The following is a 15713-nucleotide window of genomic DNA, read 5'->3' as shown; positions in this document are numbered from 1 at the left end:
GTCATGCAACCCAAACCCCGGCCACCCAGCTGATATTTCGGAAGAAAGTGGCTAAAAATATCCATGCCCCCACCCCCCCCCCCACCCGGCACCCAGCATGGCCCAGCAGCTCCTTGCCTTTGAGAAAAAGCAAAAAAAAAAAAAAAATCAAGCACTGAGCCCTCAACCATGCTTAACGGCTTGGTTTGTGCCGGCGGCATCGGCACAGACCTTCAGAATGGGAATTAAGCAGGACGCCAGGCAAGAAAAAGAAAAGTAGCATCAGCCCAAGTGTGATCATCTCACAAAATACTGGATGTTTCTGCGGGTCCCACCTTCTCCCTGCTGCCCTGCTTTTGGAGGGCAAGGCTCTCCCTTGGTGACAGCCCTATTGATCCTCTTCTTTTAATTGTTAGCCTTTAAAACAACTTATTGGGGTCTTCCAAAAGAAGCACGCACACCCTGGTCCAAGGGGAGAAACTGGGCTGGCCTGGCCCCACCCCACATTTGTTCCTGCCACCCCTCCACTTAATTTGGGGACCTCTGACATCACCTCTCATCCGCTCCTTCTACGCTAAAAGCCACGTTGGAGCGATCTCACCAGAGTATCATTCCAAACCATGGCTGATGCTATCAGTTATCCGCCGTCTGTTATCTGTGGTGAAATAAAAGCAAGAGGAGTAAGCGGAGGGCTGGAAGCACCCCCCGCTCCTTCCCCAGGGCACTGGGCCAGCAAACGGAGTGCAGAAATGGGATGGAGGGCCAAGGTGGAAGGAAGGTGGGATGGTAATATTTTATGAGCGATTTTGATTCAAATTTAATAATGAAAAACAATACAAAATAATAAAGTAAAAATAATATAAATAAAATAAACCCCCATGTTTCCCCTAACTTCTTCAATACCTGTGACAACCAACTGGGGACCAGGAGTGCCCAGAGTGCAGGAAGGTGCCCAGCAGTTGAGTTTGAGCCCATTGATGCAGCCCATGTCTGCAGAGCCTCATAAATGTTGGGGGGGGGGGGGGGAAAAAAAAAAAATCCAATCAAAACCCAAAGCACTCCCAGCTGGGGCAGCAGAGGTGCTGCTTTTGGGTTTGGAGATACTCAAGGCAATAACTTACAAACCAGCTTTGTTTAACACATGCATTTTAGCATTGCAGGAACTTCGGAGCAGAGGGCAACGCCGGGTACCTGTGTGCCTGCATCCTGGATCTGGGGGGTGATAAAGAGAGAGAACAGGGAATAAAGCAGCAAATATCCCCCCTCTCCAGCCCTTCCTCGGGTCATCCTCAAGCCCCCAAAGAAAACAGCACTCATGACAAATAGTTGAAAGTTTTTATTCATATAAAACTCATATTAAGAACATAAAAGATTGCATCTTAAAAAAAAAAAAAAAAAAGATCTGCAATTATTTACAGCAGTATTGCACAAGTAAAGTGGCAATTACCCTGTCCAAAATTCATCAGTGCAAAACACAAGTAAGCCAGGGAAATTGCAGTAAAAATGCTACATACGCTGGGTCCTGTGAAACGAGTTAGTGATTCATCAGCACATCCGTGTGCGCTGGGGCGGTACCTGATGTTACAGCTGGGCCAGGCAAAGTGGCCAAGATGGAGGAAAATGTGGCTTTAAAAGGAGGGTGGCAAAAATCATGGAGATGTAGAAGCCAAATTCCCACCGAATTTCACTAATGCTGAAGTCTTTGATGTGCCTAAATCACTACTGGGAAGCGGGACTTAGGCACTTTGAGAAAAAATAATAATACTAAGTCTCATCATCTAAACCATGTTGGCTGCACTGCCAGGAGAGGACAGTGCTTTGGAAAGTGATCCATCACATACTGCAGGGGCAGGGAGGAGAGAAGGGGGAAACAAAAATCTTTACAGGAACTTAAATAAGCAGAAAATAAATATACATTTCTACAAGTTACAGCATTATGGAACAGTAGAGTGCATTAATTACATGGGAGGAAAAAAAAAAAAAAAGAAATCTACAGTATTTACCAAGTTAAATTCTAAAAAAGTTTTAAAAAAAACATGATTTTTTTTTCTTTTTTTTTTTTTTTTTACTTATTTATAAGCTGTACAAAACTTACATAAGAGAAAGGAAAGGAAATACATTGCACACAGATATTTGGCTCAGATGATGAAAATAACATGGTGCACTAACCTAATAAATAGTCAGGTATTTACAGTTATGGATAAGAGGAAAAGCATTAACACATCATGTGAGATTGCCCGGGAATAAATCTGCTTTCCCTGCAACCAAGGAAAACTCTTCATCACATCCTTTTGGCAGAACAGAGACCACAGGTTACACTTAAAATGACCCAGAGCAGTCAGCCAACGTGGTGAAAATGAGCGCAATCGCTATTTAAAAACATCATTAGGAGACTTTGGGGGGGGGGGGGGGGGTGTGTGTTGGTTGGTTTTTTTTTTTTTTTTTTTGGTCGCTAAACCTCACAACTCTACAGGGATGAAAACTGGTTTTTGGGGGCTAATTTTCCTATGCCTACTTTTTGGCCGGGAACATCTCCTCTGGGGAAGTCCCGGGCAGACTGTGCCACTACCTTTTGGTTTTTTCCCTTAAAATGAATATAATTGTTGTCTCCATCGTTGGCTGGGGCGGCCTGGCGGGGAGGACGGGGTAAAGTGCTCGGCGTTTCTTTGGTGTACTCCAAGGGACACATTCTGGGCGGCGTGGTGCCGGGATGCTGTACAACTGCGAGACCCGAAAGCACCATTTCATCCATGGATGAAAATCAACTGGGGAAAACCTGCTCATTTGGTTTCCCCACTTTGCTGCCAAATTTTTTTTTATATATTTTTTTATTTTATTTTATCAACAGCCATGCAGTTCCACATGGGTTCCCATGGGAAACGTGCAGCGGCAGCCTCCCTGCTGGGCTTTTCTGTATAAACCCTACAGGAAAAAAGGGATGGCTCAAGCCTGGCTGGGGCAGCACAGCTACAGTGAGCCAAAACCAAGGGGACAAGGAGCAGGAACCTGCCCTGGCCAAGCTCACCGCGTATTTTAACCACTCGCTACCAGTGCAAAGGTTCCCCCTGCACCCTTTCCAAAATACCTTTTTTAAAAAAATCCCTGGCTCCCGCAGCTGAGGCCAACTCCTGCAACCCATGCTCATCTTGCAGGTCCAAAAAAAAAAAAAAAAAAGGAAGATAACAACACAAAAATTTAAAATAAAAGATTAAAAATCACTCTGTAATCCTCCAGAGGAGTGCAATCGGAGGCACGCAGCCCCGCACCGACGCCACAGCTCTTCGCCTACCCGACAGGCACAGGCAGCCAGTGCATAGAGGTCAGATTGTACAGTTTGTCCATCGTTAAAAACACTAATAATCATCCATGGCACGCAACAGCTTCCCCCTGCATGTGTATCGCAGGAAAAACTGCTATCGGGGGCTCGGGGGTTTGTTTTTTTTTTTTTTTTTAAAATCCTTACAGTGCTGGTGAAACCAGAAATAAAACCGCGGTGTTTGGAAGTGGGTTTGAGGACCACCTGCACCAGCCAGAGGAAAGGGGCAGCTCCAGAGGCAGAAAGGGGTATGTTTGTGCATAGATACGGGGGTGGCCGGAGCAGCCTCCCCCTTCGCTCCCCCCTCAAATGAACCGGAGACAACAGTGGGGCTCCCCGAGGCGACAGACCTGCTTCTTCCGACAAGCCCTCAGGGCTCCTCCAGCGAGGCTGCGGGCTCTCCAGGTGGAAGGGGTGTTGAGTGCCTGGTCGGGTCTTCCCAAGGGAAGGAGGGCAGTTTGGGGGGAGATGCGGCAGTCAGGGGGAACGGGTCCCCCCACGGCATGTCCCCGAGTGGATCCGTACCAGGTCAGCATCCTTCGGCGCCTCTTCCCCGTGCACCAAGCACCCCCGGGTCTTCACGCCGCCGGTCCTGGCTCGCTGATCCCCCTGCTCCAGGCTGTCCTGTCCGAACACAGAGAGGATCCCGGGGGGGAAAGAAAAAAAAAAAAAAAAAGGAAAAAAAAAAAAAATCCAGCGCCTTAAAAGCTCTCCTGGGTTCAAAAGCGAGCTACAAGCCATGACTTAAAAACAGTTCCTGAAGTTACGCAGCAGGAGCTGTCGTCTCCGGGTGCAAAGCTGCAGTGTGCTGGGAACTGTTTCTACCTGCCTCCAAGAACGTTTTATTGCTGAATTACTCAGTCACCAACATTATATTACATTATACAATACATAAGCGTTTTCACACGTTTTATAGAAAGAATTTCTAAAAAAAGGCAACCTGGTGGATTGGGTTTGGTTGGTTGGTTGGTTGTGATATTTTGGACCCTGGGAATCTGACAGCTAAGTCTTGAAATTCAGAGTTTAAAAAAAAAAAAAAATAAAAATCAGTCAGCAGGAAATAGGCTATTTGCATAATGCAAATAAAAGTGGATTTGGGGTAGCATTAGGTATTTACAGGTAAAAGAAGTGCTGATTTAATTCCCTCTGCCCTTATTCCATCATCACCATCCTTTTTGGGGGGCGACTGCCCAGGAGGCAAAGGGAGAGGGGAGGGCTCCGCGAGTCTCTGCGTGAAGGTCCACAAGGCAAACTAAGGCAGCTCTGCCCATCAGCTGGCTCAGGCTTTCCTCTTCCCCACCGCAGGGTTTATCCCAGACGAGCCGACAGGTTTCCAGAAACGATGACCTCCCAGAAAAATAAAAATTATTCCATAGCCGTTGAATATATTCGCTGAGACTCTTTCGGAAAAGAAGTTTAAAAAAAAAAAAAAAAATAGAGTTGAGAGAAACGCAGTAAACACCACTCTCGGACAAAATCCTGCATTGGAGAGTCCCAGCAGGTCGGGGTGGGATGCCCACCCTCATCCGACAGCCCCCGCCGCGCGTCCTGGGGGAGAGGAGGGTGGGAGCCGGGTGGCGCGGGACGCCCCCACGTCCGTCCGTCCGTCTGTCCGTCCTCCCTGGGCTTTCCCAACGAGTAAACAAGTCCCGGTGCCTTGGGATGCGCCCGGCGCTCACTGCATCCTCCAGATGAGGCGGATGATGTAACGCAGGAGGCGCAAAATGACGATCTGGGGGTGTCCCGCCTGGTTATCCAAGAAACCCTAAAACGAAAGAGGAGAAGGGAAAAAAAAAAAAAAAAAAAAAAAAGTAAAAGAAGGCAGTGAGTTGAATTTCCAGCGCGAAGCCCCTGTGCTACAAACACCTTGTGCAGCGCCACACAGATTTCAGAGGTGCAAAATCAAGCATTTTACAAAGAATGAAAATAAACCCCGCGACCTTTCATGCTTTCCTTCATTTAAAAGCTTTATAATAGTCCGAGGGTCAAAGCCGCCCACTCCCAGCCACATCTGCCTTGGAGGTGGCTCAACGGGGATGTCACGTGCGAGTCCCTGCACGTGGGCACAGGACACGTGTGGTGCTGCCGGCAGGGCTTGAAATGTGGCAAAGGAGCAGTCAGGGGGGTTTAAAAGCCACGGTGCGGAAAGGCTGAGAGGGAAAAGTAAAAATTTTAAAATAATTAAAAAAAAAAAATCATCAGCAGGGAGAGCAGCACGGGTCTCTGCAGAGGCAGGTCCCCACCCCCGGCGACGACGCAAGGATTTTAGTTCAGACCGCTCCAGGCGTAACCACCACCTCATTCACAAAACACAGCGAGCCAGCCGGCCACAGCAGCAACACCCTCCCCCCTGGAGCAAGGGATCACAACACTGCCCAGCCAAAAGCAAAAGGAACATGTGCCGAAGGAAAATTTATTTTTAAGCCTTTTTTCGATGGCTGAAGGGCAGCCCAGAGGTCCCCTCTCTCCCTCTCTATACCGTCCCAAAGCAAACTGATTCGAGCTATATTTAGTGCAGTAAAATCATGCCCGTGCATGCCCCAGAGAGAGAAATTGCGCTGTTTACACCAATACGCAAACTGCCCCTCCTGCTACAGGGGTGTAACACGGGTGGTCCTGTGGCAGGGAGCTGTTGCCATGGAGATGGGATGCTCGAGCATCCTCCAGCCAGGTACCTGGGCCCGGCACGCCTCCCACCCTGGGGCATCCCTGCACCCCAGGCCATCGGGATTTACCCACCCCCCAGCACGACCCTAAGCCCACCCCGCTGCCTGAGCACCAACGCAGCAGGGAGCAAGGAAAACAAAAACAAACAAAAAAACCCCAGCAGGCTTGGTGAAGGATGCAAGAGAAATGCCCCAATTAGATTTTCTTTAATAAAGAGGTATAGAAAAAAATTAGGGACCAAAAAAAAAAAAAAAAAAGAAAAAGACATTTTCCACCTCTGCAGGCAGCTCGAGTGTGGGCAGCAAAGCTCGAGGCACGCGACGGCAGCCAAGCGGTGCACCCTCTGCCAGCAAAAGCCTTGGCGTGGAGCTGGTCTCTGTGGCCAGAGGGTCCCGTGGCCACCTGAGTGGCTGGACGGCGAGCTGGCCGATTCCCAGTTGTCTTGCCCAAGAGATGGTCCCCGGGAGGGGGGTGGGGGGACGGGCAGGGCGTACTGATGGGGAAGGTGATAGGGAACTGGTGGCCCCGACCCGTCCGACAGCTCCGACCTGCCCAGCAAGTGCCGTTTTGGCAGGGCTCTTAGTTCCCCATTTCTAACCTCAGGCTTAAAAGGCAAAGCCCAGTGAGGGGCAAGGTGTCACTCTTCCTGCCAAAGGGCTCTGCAGAGCGCCCCCCCCGCCCCTTTCTCCAGAGCAGCCAGCAAGAGGAAAAGCCACCTTTCCACAAAGCAACAACCAAGCGCATCGGGGATGATAACTCTACAGCAATTGCTCCAGTGCTCTGAAGCCTCCTCGTTCCTGGGCGCAACCAGCGAGAATTCGTCAGATGCTAATTAAGCCAGGTACAAAGTGTTTTTAGGGTCATGCATGACAGCCTCTGCTCGTGTCATCTAGCAAGCAGGACGTGGTCCTCTGCGTTTCGGTTCTCTCCCCGGGGCAGCAGGCTGGAAGCTGGGCCCCGGCGCTGGGAACAGCCTCGTGCAAACCCACGCGATGCCCTGCGAGCGGGCACCCGCGCCCCACCCTGCTGCCACCTTCACACCCCCCCTGCCTCGCACCTGGGGGGAAACCCCTTCCTCAGCCCCCCCTGTTCACTTCACACCCTAAAACACCGCTCAGCATGCATCACGGTCTTGTACAGGGCGGCACAGATTTCCAGCGTGCAAGGTTCCACGCGTGGCAGCACGGAGGGAGCCGGTCCCCAGGAGACGATGCAGGGAGCACATTCCTGCTCGTCACAAACCTTTTCCCTGAAGGTGCTCAAAAGGGCTTGCCTGCACCCCAAATTTAAAGCACTGTATTTCTGCCAGACCTTCTGGATGAACTCGCCGCTACCAGGCGCCTTCAGCTGTCTGAGTGCCGGTAGGATTGCCTTAGTCCCTACCTTTCATTGAAAAGATGTCCTTTATACAAAAAGGAAAAAAAAAAAAAAAGTGTGGGTATTTCATGTTATGAGGGATCAGCCTGGATGGGGGAGGTCGGAAGATGCGTGTTCCGGATCCGGGCTACAACGCAGCTTATCTCCAGTTTGTTGTGGGTCAGGAAAGCCAGAGCATTCAGAAAGAAAACGGAGCTGACTGAGAAGTCTCCAGCAAGGAGCCCAGCACCCATTTTGGGAGAGAACCCCTGCCTACAGACATTCACCAAACAGACCCGGGGAGCGGCGAGGAAACACGCTGCAGGAGTGACTCAGGAGCCAGGGAAGACGAATAAAGATCCAGGCAGTCTGTGTTTCATCACCAACGCTGCTGCTCAACGTGCTTCTGAGTCCTCTTCCCGCAGCTGAGCGCAAGGGCGAGTTGAGGGATCAGAAACCACATGCACGAACATGCAGCCGCCAGTAACGCTCAGCAGGCAAGTTACTGGCTAACAACGCTCTTCTGAAAACTACTGTTACTTCATCTCTCAGGGTTGGTTTGTTCTGGGGTTGGTTTTGGTTTGTTTTGTTTCTTTTTTTTTTACATTAGTGCCACCTATTTTTGTTGCAACACTCGAAGGTGAGAGAGTTTACAGTCTTGTAAATATACATGTTTCAAAACACCTCTGGCAGGTTCTTTGTAAGAAAAATATAGTTATCAGACCAAGTCCATCCCGGTTTCTTATTTGCAACTACACTTCCACGCACGCGATCCTCGGCAGCAGGGATTTGGGAGCCAGGCCCAGAAACCAGCTGCATTCCCTCCTTGCCCGTTTCCCTAAAAACACCGCTGCCGGCACCCGACCGCTGCCAGGTCCTGAGCAGCTCTTCCCAATGCCACCCCCAAAATACCCCAACACACCCAAACTTTCCCTGCCTGTAAGCTTCTGTAAGTTCCTTCCTCATTGTCAGGTCCAGTCCCAATCCTCCAATACACTTTATTGGCCCTGGGTGTTACGACAGCTACTGTGGACTTCGTACCCAAAAGCCTCAAGTCCCAATTTAAAGGTTATTTTTAATTGATTTAATGACGGTGCAGCAGCAGACGACTCGCTGGCACAGGCAGCACACCCCTGCGTCCAGGCGAACACAACCACCCGCGCATCCTTTTCTACATTTGAGTGAACGAAACATTCACCGCAGAACTAGTTTTCAGAGATGATTAAGCTTTTCCCTTTTAGAGGCTGTGTGTAAAGAAATGGAAAGTAAAAAGATGAAAGTTACCCTTCTTGGACAATAAGAGGCATTGAACTCGTCTCCGATGCGCCGCAGCTCCTGTGCAATCCAGATTTCGGGCTGTACGTCCTCTGCTCGCGAGTGAGACTGCCACCGGGAAGCTGCACGGAACAAAACCGGAGCAGTTGAAACAGATGAACAATAAAAAAAAAACCAAAAAAAAACTCTGTTAAACTTGGCATGAGTCGATGGACTACTACTATTTTTTTTTGTTAATCATTACTATTTTTTAGGTTTTCTTAAAATACAGTTTGTAGGAGCTGTGCAGGTGCCAGGCTGCTAGGGCCCGCACATGGCATGCAGTGCAAATGGGACTCGTTGCACAAGATGTGCGTCGCAGGACAGGCTTTTATTCCTTCTTATTTTTATATTATTATTAGGCTTTTATTAATTCAGTTTTTAATTATAAGCTTCCCTCCTCTGGCATATCCAAGCTTTGGGCCCTTCTTAAACAGGGAGGAAAGCCAAGATGCCACTCTCCAGTTTCTTTCCCTAGCAACACCTTCTCTTCCCCCTCTTTCTAAATAATCTTCTTTTCTTGCAGGCACAGCAGCAACTCCTCCTCTAACCTTAAAAAACCTCTGTCTGGATAGTTTAATCAAATTCTCACATTTCTTCCCCAAAGAGTTCTGAAGTGCCCGACGAGAAAAGGAAAACGATTGGTTTTGTCATACTGAGGAGAAAGCCACAATTGGATTTGTACGCCGAGCAACCATGCTTCCAGCAAACTGCAGGGCTTTCCATCCGCAGGAGGGAACCGGGACGCTCGCCTCTCAAACAGCATCTCCCTGCACTTTAGCAGAAAATAAACCCGGCGCAAGAAAACAGTGCTGGCTTACAAGAGGGAAAAAAAAGAGCTAATGTATCAATTATACTGTACTACACATAACTATTTCAGTCTCCACTTTAAGAAGTCACTAGACACCTGAGAAAGCCACTGTGCAATCACCCAAATAGCTGGGGGAGAAAGAAGCAGCCTGTGGCCCAGGCAGGACCCCGTATGGTACCTGTGCCGCCGCCGCCGCCTCTTCCCCCTCCCGCAAACCCAAGTGCAGGATCCGAGCAAGAATCACAGCCTTAAGGAAGACAAAAAAAAAAAAAAACAAACCAAAAAAAACCCAAACAAAAACAAAACAAACCACCACACACAACCCAGAAAAACCCCACTGCACAAAACAAAACAAAGCGTTTTGGCACGACAGCTTAGAAGGAATCACAAGGGAATAGAAATAGCTTCCAATCTCAAAATATTCAAAGGATTAGTGGGACAGTAAAAAAAAAAAAATTAAAAAAATTAAATAAAAGCCTGGCTCCAACCTGACTGGAAAATGTATTTCCAAGCCAAACTAGCGCTCCTTGGCTTGGGGATCTGTTTTGTTTTCATGCTGTAGTAGCGCAGGAGTAGTACCCGCCGCCTGCCCGGGGACGGCCCTGGAGTATTTATTTTCCTCGGTGGTGAATGAAAAGCGGCGCAGCCCTCGCGATACTCCACCCCGGCGCTCCGGGAACGCAAACAGGATTTCGACCAGGGCGGGGCGGCCATCCGAAATCCCACCGCCGTCACCAGAGCCGGCCCCAGGCTGCCTTTCCCAGCAAGAGCTAAACTAGGGGGGGGTAAAAAAAAAAAAAAAAAAAAAAAAGAAAGATGGGACAAGATGCAAGGAGACTTGGGGGTGCAGGGAAAACTGCATGGGGCTGAGGTACCGCCCCCTCTCCATCCTTTCCTCCCTTGCCCACCCTTTCCCCCTTCCCCAGCATCGCACCCAAGGGCTCATCCGCTTGAGAGATGAAGGCTGGGGTTGGTGGCTGAGAGCGAAATCAGGCTGAGGTTTTCAGAAAGGACTTTCTGTGGCGCTGCCGAACAGCGGCGTCAAAAGGGTCCAGTCATAACCGGTCCCAAAACCTGTCAGAGGTGCTTTCGGGGGGGCCCCCCAGTCATACTGCGAGCCGGTGGCCGCCACCGACGGCGAGACGGCTGCCGTGGGGACGGGGACAAACCAAGAGGCCACCAGCACCCCCGGGATGTCTGCGTCTCACGCTAGCCCATGGGATGCTCCAGCCGGGGACCGGCACAGTGGTGCTGCAGTCTCTACTGAGAAGGAAAAATAAAACCACAACCCCAAGTTGCACCTCCAGCCTCCTGGGTTTGGCCAAACCCCCACCCCCGGAGAAAACGTCCTTGGTGAGAGGCTTCAAATGAACAACGTGCAAAGCTCCGGGAGAAAACGGCAGCAGCTCCGAAACAACAGCAATAGGAACACCACCGCCAGATTCTCGGCTCAAGGTTTCCCCCTTAAATTCACCTATTACACCCGGAGGATCTCCTTTGCAGGTAAAGAGAGGTTCATGCTGCTTCTCCCCCCTCTTCTGCAGTGCAGGAAAGCACGCTGGGATCAAAACAGCATGGGGAAAACCCGTTTTACAGAGCACACGCCTCCTCCAAATACATTCCCAAAACCCACATGCGAACCCTGCGCTCCTGCGCCTCTAGACAGGGCTGCTCTTTGAACAAAAAGCCCAATGAAAGAAAACGATCAGCTCCTGCTAAGAACCCAAGACTTGAAATATCAGTCTAAGATTCACACAACCCCATCAAAGGGTGGGTTTCTTATCCTGGGTGACTTTATGGCGAGCGTGCTCGGCAGGGCAACCGGCACCTCTCCTGCAAAAAGCAGTCTCATCTTTTTCCTCCATTCCTCCCCTGGCACGGCCGAATAAACTCACCCCTGCTCCTCTCCTATTCATCCCCCAAAGCATCTTCCCAGATACGCCACGCCAGCGCTGCAACCCTTCCCTCCTCCCATCCAAGAACATGCCCCCCTTCGCTGCTTTCGTCTCATTTCCCCCCAGAACAGCTTTGGAGGCACCCAGCTGTACCCCCTCCCAGCATCAGAGGGGCGAGACAGCCCAAAGCACTGCTGCCCACCACCTCCCGTGCCAGGAACAACTCTTCCTCCAGCAATCAGCGCTTGCCCGCACACAACTGGAGGCATCCTGTAATTCCACAGGGCTGCCTCCACCTTTTTTTTTTTTTTTTTTTTTTTTTGTCTGGCAGGGGCACTCTCAGTGCTTAATTATTATTTGGGCCATCATCACTGAAAACTTTGGGGAGGGTTTTATGAGATTCAGAAGACGCAGCTTCAGGGCAGAGCACGAGCTTGCTTTGCTCCACCAGTCCGCCGCTGCCCACGGGAGAGGCCGAGAGCACCTATCACACACAAACTGCTCTTGCTTACAGGAAACGCCTGTTTGTTATTGTTGTTATTATTATTATTATAGGCCACTGGCGTACACTTCCTAGAGAAGCTCTCCACCTCTCAGCCCGCAGCCAGTGCCTTACAATAGATAAAAATCAGCACATAAAAACACAATAACAAAATGATACCCTTTGCTTCCTTGCGGAGGGATTGACCTGTTTCCCTGCGGAAAACTTAACGGCACGCATCCGGCGGGACACCGCCAAGGCAAGGGGACCGAGGAAGAGGTGCGCAGGGCAAACCCACAGCCCTCTCCCGGGGATAAAACAGCTCCGCAGCTCCACACTCCCAGCTTAACCGTGTTTGAGAGTAGCCAAGGGTCCCATTTAAACAGCTCAAGTATTTTCCATTTGCTTATAGTTGTTTAGGATGATGTCCCTAGCAACAATAACAGAACAAAGGCTCCGGTAAGACCAGCATTTCAACAGCTCTCCTACGGTGATGGAGAAGCAGGAGTGCAGAAGAATCAAGGAAAGCTTACATTTCTTCCTGAAGCACAAAAAAAAAAAAAAAAAAAAAAAAAAGAAGTCACTCACTGCTAAAACGTTGGCTGCAGCTCTCCCTGCCGAGGAACTCCAGCATCCTTGCCTGGCTGTGCCACGTGTGTTTGCGCTACGCGAGGTTGTGAAACTTGCATTAAACTGTAATTACTGCAATAATGTCAGAAAAATCTTTCCTAAGGGCATATTACAGTAAGCCCTCTGCAGCTGTAACCACAGCCATTAACCAGGGAGAGAATAAAAAAAAAAAAAAAACAAAACACAACAGAAAAAAAGAAGATGATGTTTTGATCATGTAAAGCTTGGAGTTGGTGTTTGTTATCCCCCAAGGAACGCTACTGACCGGGTACCTGTCTCGCTCCCACCTTCTCCCGGCAGAAGTTAAAAGGTTTCCTCTAATTAAGGGGAATTAATCGTGAGAAAGGAACAGGGAGCAGCTCCGGCAGGCATGTTTTCCCCACCACTAGAGGCTTCAACCCAGCCTTACCTGGTAAGCCACACGTAAACACATGCCCGCCCACTACCACTCTGCTTTCAAGCGCCAATTCTGGGTTTCACCAAAACAAGCGAAGGGAGTTGTGTGACCCTGGCACCTACGACACCGTGGGGCTAGTGGAGAAAGAAACCCGAGCAAAAAAAAAAACAAGCGAGAAGTCACCTCACAGCGGCACATAAACCTGGCGAAAAGCAGCATGTAAAGCCTTGCGAGAAGCAAGCCCTGACTAGGAAGCTGGATTAAACAACTTTGTCCCCTTCTCCCCACGCCAGGACTGATCCATCTTGGAAAATAAAAATAACGATTGAAAAAAAAAAAAAAAAAAAAAGCACTGGACAAGCGGGTGTTCCCCAGCAGCACGTTTGCTCAGCAGGCCCGGCCAGCTTGCAAAAATCCCACACCCCTGGCTTCCCCGGGCGAGCGTCCAGCCCCAGATCAGTTGCCTGCTGCTAGCCCCCCAGCTTGCCCTGGCAGGGGCTCAAGGGGCTGGGGGTGCAGGGGGGACCTTTTGTAACCACCCTGCAGGTACGGGGCAGGGGGGGAGGAGGCTCGGAGGCAGGGGAGGGTGCAGCTGGGTGCCACTCCAAAACAGCAACGGGGCGCCTGACCGCGGCCAGCATCCCCAAAAAACCGAGACAGCGGGATGCAGGAGGCACGGCTGCAGGTGCGCAGCAAAAAGCTGCTTTTTGCACCACTTAAGGGCAAGGTAAACAAGCAGGGTGAGGAGTGGAAGGGGCTGTTGCCGGGGGGGGGGGGGGTGCGTGTGTGATGATGAGGGGAGCCCGATGGGCGCAGACCCCCCCCCCTCCCCGACCCCCTCCCCACTTCCCACGCGTGTGCGTGTGCGTCCCAAACACCTTACCCATGGCGCTGAGGCAGTGGCTGAGGGCCTGGCAGGGCGGGCTGGGGGTCTGCGTGGCCTTGTCGCAGCTGAGGGGCGCGGGGCTGCGCTCGGCGTCGAAGGAGAAATACCCGCTGGAGGAGCGCGACAGCAGCGGCGACCTCCGCACGAAGATGAAGAGCGGCGAACGGGTGGCGAAGGGGCCCGGGCTGGCGGGCGGGCCCCGCGGCGGAGGCCCCGCCGTGGCGGCGGCGGCGGAGCCGGGCAGGGCGGCGGGAGCGCCGGGGCGCAGCTGCGCGGCCGGGCCCGGCCCCTCCGCCGCCGGCAGCCGCCCGCCCTCGCCGTCGCGTTGCGCCTTCACCTCAGGGGGTTGCTTGGCCATCGGGGCTGCCTGCGGGCGGAGCGGGGCGGCGTGAGGCCGGCAGCGGCGTGAGGCGACGGGGGAGCGGAGCCGCCGCCGCCAGCCCCGGCCCGGCCCCTCCCGCCCCCCCGCCCGGCCCCATTGTTCTGCCGAAAGTGCTGAGGCGGCAGCTCCGCGCCGCGCCGCCCCCCCCGTCCCACCGCCCCCCCCCCCCGCCTCGCCTCACGCCTCACCCCTTCCCCACCTCCCTTCCTCCTCCTCCCCCCCCGCCCCGGCCCCCGCTCACGGTGCTCCCCGCCGGCTGCGGGCTGACCGGGGCTGCCCGGCCGCGGGCTGGCGGCGGTGTGCGCGGCGGACCCGGCGCTGGACACGCCCCCCCCCCCCCCCCCCCCCCCCCTTCCCCGACCCTGGCCCCGGCCCCGCCCCCCCGGGGCCGCCGCGCCCCGCCCCGTGTTTACAGCGCCGCCGCGCCCCGCCCACCGCGCGCCTTCACCGGGGCGGGGCGGGGCGGAGCGCGAGGGGCCCCGCCCGCTGCGCGCGCGGCGAGCGGGCCCTTGCGCACACGCGTGTGTTCACCTACACCCCCCCCCCACACACACACCGGGCACTCGCACCCCCACGCACCCCCCCTCACAGCGGGCACACGTACCCCTACACTCCCCCCGGCACTGAGCACTCGCAGCCCTACGCAGCCTCCTACACCCCCCCCCCCCCCACAGCGGGCACTCGCACCCCCACGCCCCCCCCTCACAGCGGGCACACGTACGCCTACGCCCCCCGGCACCGGGCACTCACACTCTTACACACCCCGCCGGCACTGGGCACTCACACCTCTACACACCTCTTGTGCACTCACACTTTTCACACCCCTCCCTGGCACTCTGCACTCACACCCTTACACACCACACGCACGCCCCTCCCATACACACACTTGTTCCGCACACCTTACGCACCCCTACGTGCACCCTGTTGCACACCCACGTGCACCCCCGACACCCCTGTGCTTGCTCTGCACACACGTACGAGCTACACACGCCCGTACGCAGCCCCTTGCACGCATGTCGCCCCGTGCACCCTCCAAAGAGCACCCTCCTTGCACCTTGCACACCTTCTCCTTGCACTCTCGGGGCACCCCCGTGCACCAGGCACCCTCCCCTTGCACTGTGCACACACGCAGGCGTGCACACCCCTTGCTCCCCACCTCGGCGTGAGGCTGCGGGTGCGCGGTGGCGCTGGTGTCCCCGGGCAGGAGGGAGGCCGGCGGCCCCGGCAATCAGTGTCACCCGGCGGCACCTGATTTTACCGTGGAAGAAAAAAAAAAAAAAAAAAAAAAAAAAAAGAGAAAAAAAGAAAAAAACAAAAAAAAACACCCCAACCCGGCAGCCTCATTTACGATACGTTTTGCATGAACAATCACAATATTATTTTGTGGTGACTAACTCCAACCCGCGCCCTGGCAGCCGGGAGCTGCCGACCACAGCTTCCTCCGGCCCCATCGCTCGCGCCAGCCCCGAGGTGCAGCCTCCTGCCCCCCAACCTAAGAGCCATGGGGGGGGGGCCGGGGGGTGAGAAGCCTGGGTGAAGCTGGGAGCCGCTTGTGGTTCCGTGGCTGGAGCACGGGGGGACACAACCGGGGCTGGTTTT

General features: G+C 53.1%; 1 protein-coding gene across 5 annotated transcripts; it reads right to left on the bottom strand.

Annotated features, from left to right (window-relative positions):
- Positions 1-1300: 1300 nt before the first annotated feature.
- BCL2L11 (BCL2 like 11) lies at positions 1301-14401 on the bottom strand. Of its 5 annotated transcripts, XM_042789508.1 has the most exons (5): positions 14356-14401; positions 13730-14099; positions 9622-9690; positions 8603-8715; positions 1301-5060 (listed from the first exon to the last, which is right to left on the bottom strand). In XM_042789508.1, exons 2-5 carry the CDS (start codon positions 14088-14090, stop codon positions 4971-4973), a joined length of 633 nt encoding a protein of 210 aa, XP_042645442.1. In that variant the 5' UTR covers positions 14091-14099; positions 14356-14401; the 3' UTR covers positions 1301-4970. The 5 variants fall into 5 exon arrangements, 4 of the variants coding, with proteins under 4 accessions (XP_042645442.1, XP_042645441.1, XP_042645443.1 ...); XM_042789507.1 differs by lacking the exon at positions 14356-14401 and having other exon boundaries at positions 13730-14168; XM_042789509.1 differs by lacking the exons at positions 9622-9690; positions 14356-14401 and having other exon boundaries at positions 13730-14168.
- Between the last annotated feature and the right edge of the window lie 1312 nt (positions 14402-15713).

The sequence above is a fragment of the Tyto alba genome, unplaced genomic scaffold (assembly GCF_018691265.1).
Source record: "Tyto alba isolate M040663 unplaced genomic scaffold, T.alba_DEE_v4.0 Super-Scaffold_16, whole genome shotgun sequence".
Classification (NCBI taxonomy): domain Eukaryota; kingdom Metazoa; phylum Chordata; class Aves; order Strigiformes; family Tytonidae; genus Tyto; species Tyto alba.
Note: the sequence above shows the minus strand (reverse complement) of the source record. Positions and strands in the feature narration are given on the sequence as shown.

Excerpts from the sequence above, each read along its gene's own strand:
- BCL2L11 (XM_042789508.1), bottom strand. The coding sequence starts at position 14,090 with ATGGCCAAGCAACCCCCTGAGGTGAAGGCGCAACGCGACGGCGAGGGC. Across the intron at positions 8,716-9,621 it reads AGGCGGCGGCGGCGGCACAG|CTTCCCGGTGGCAGTCTCAC; the intron begins GTACCATACGGG and ends TGTTCCGTGCAG. Across the intron at positions 5,061-8,602 it reads CCTCTTATTGTCCAAGAAGG|GGTTTCTTGGATAACCAGGC; the intron begins GTAACTTTCATC and ends CTTTCGTTTTAG.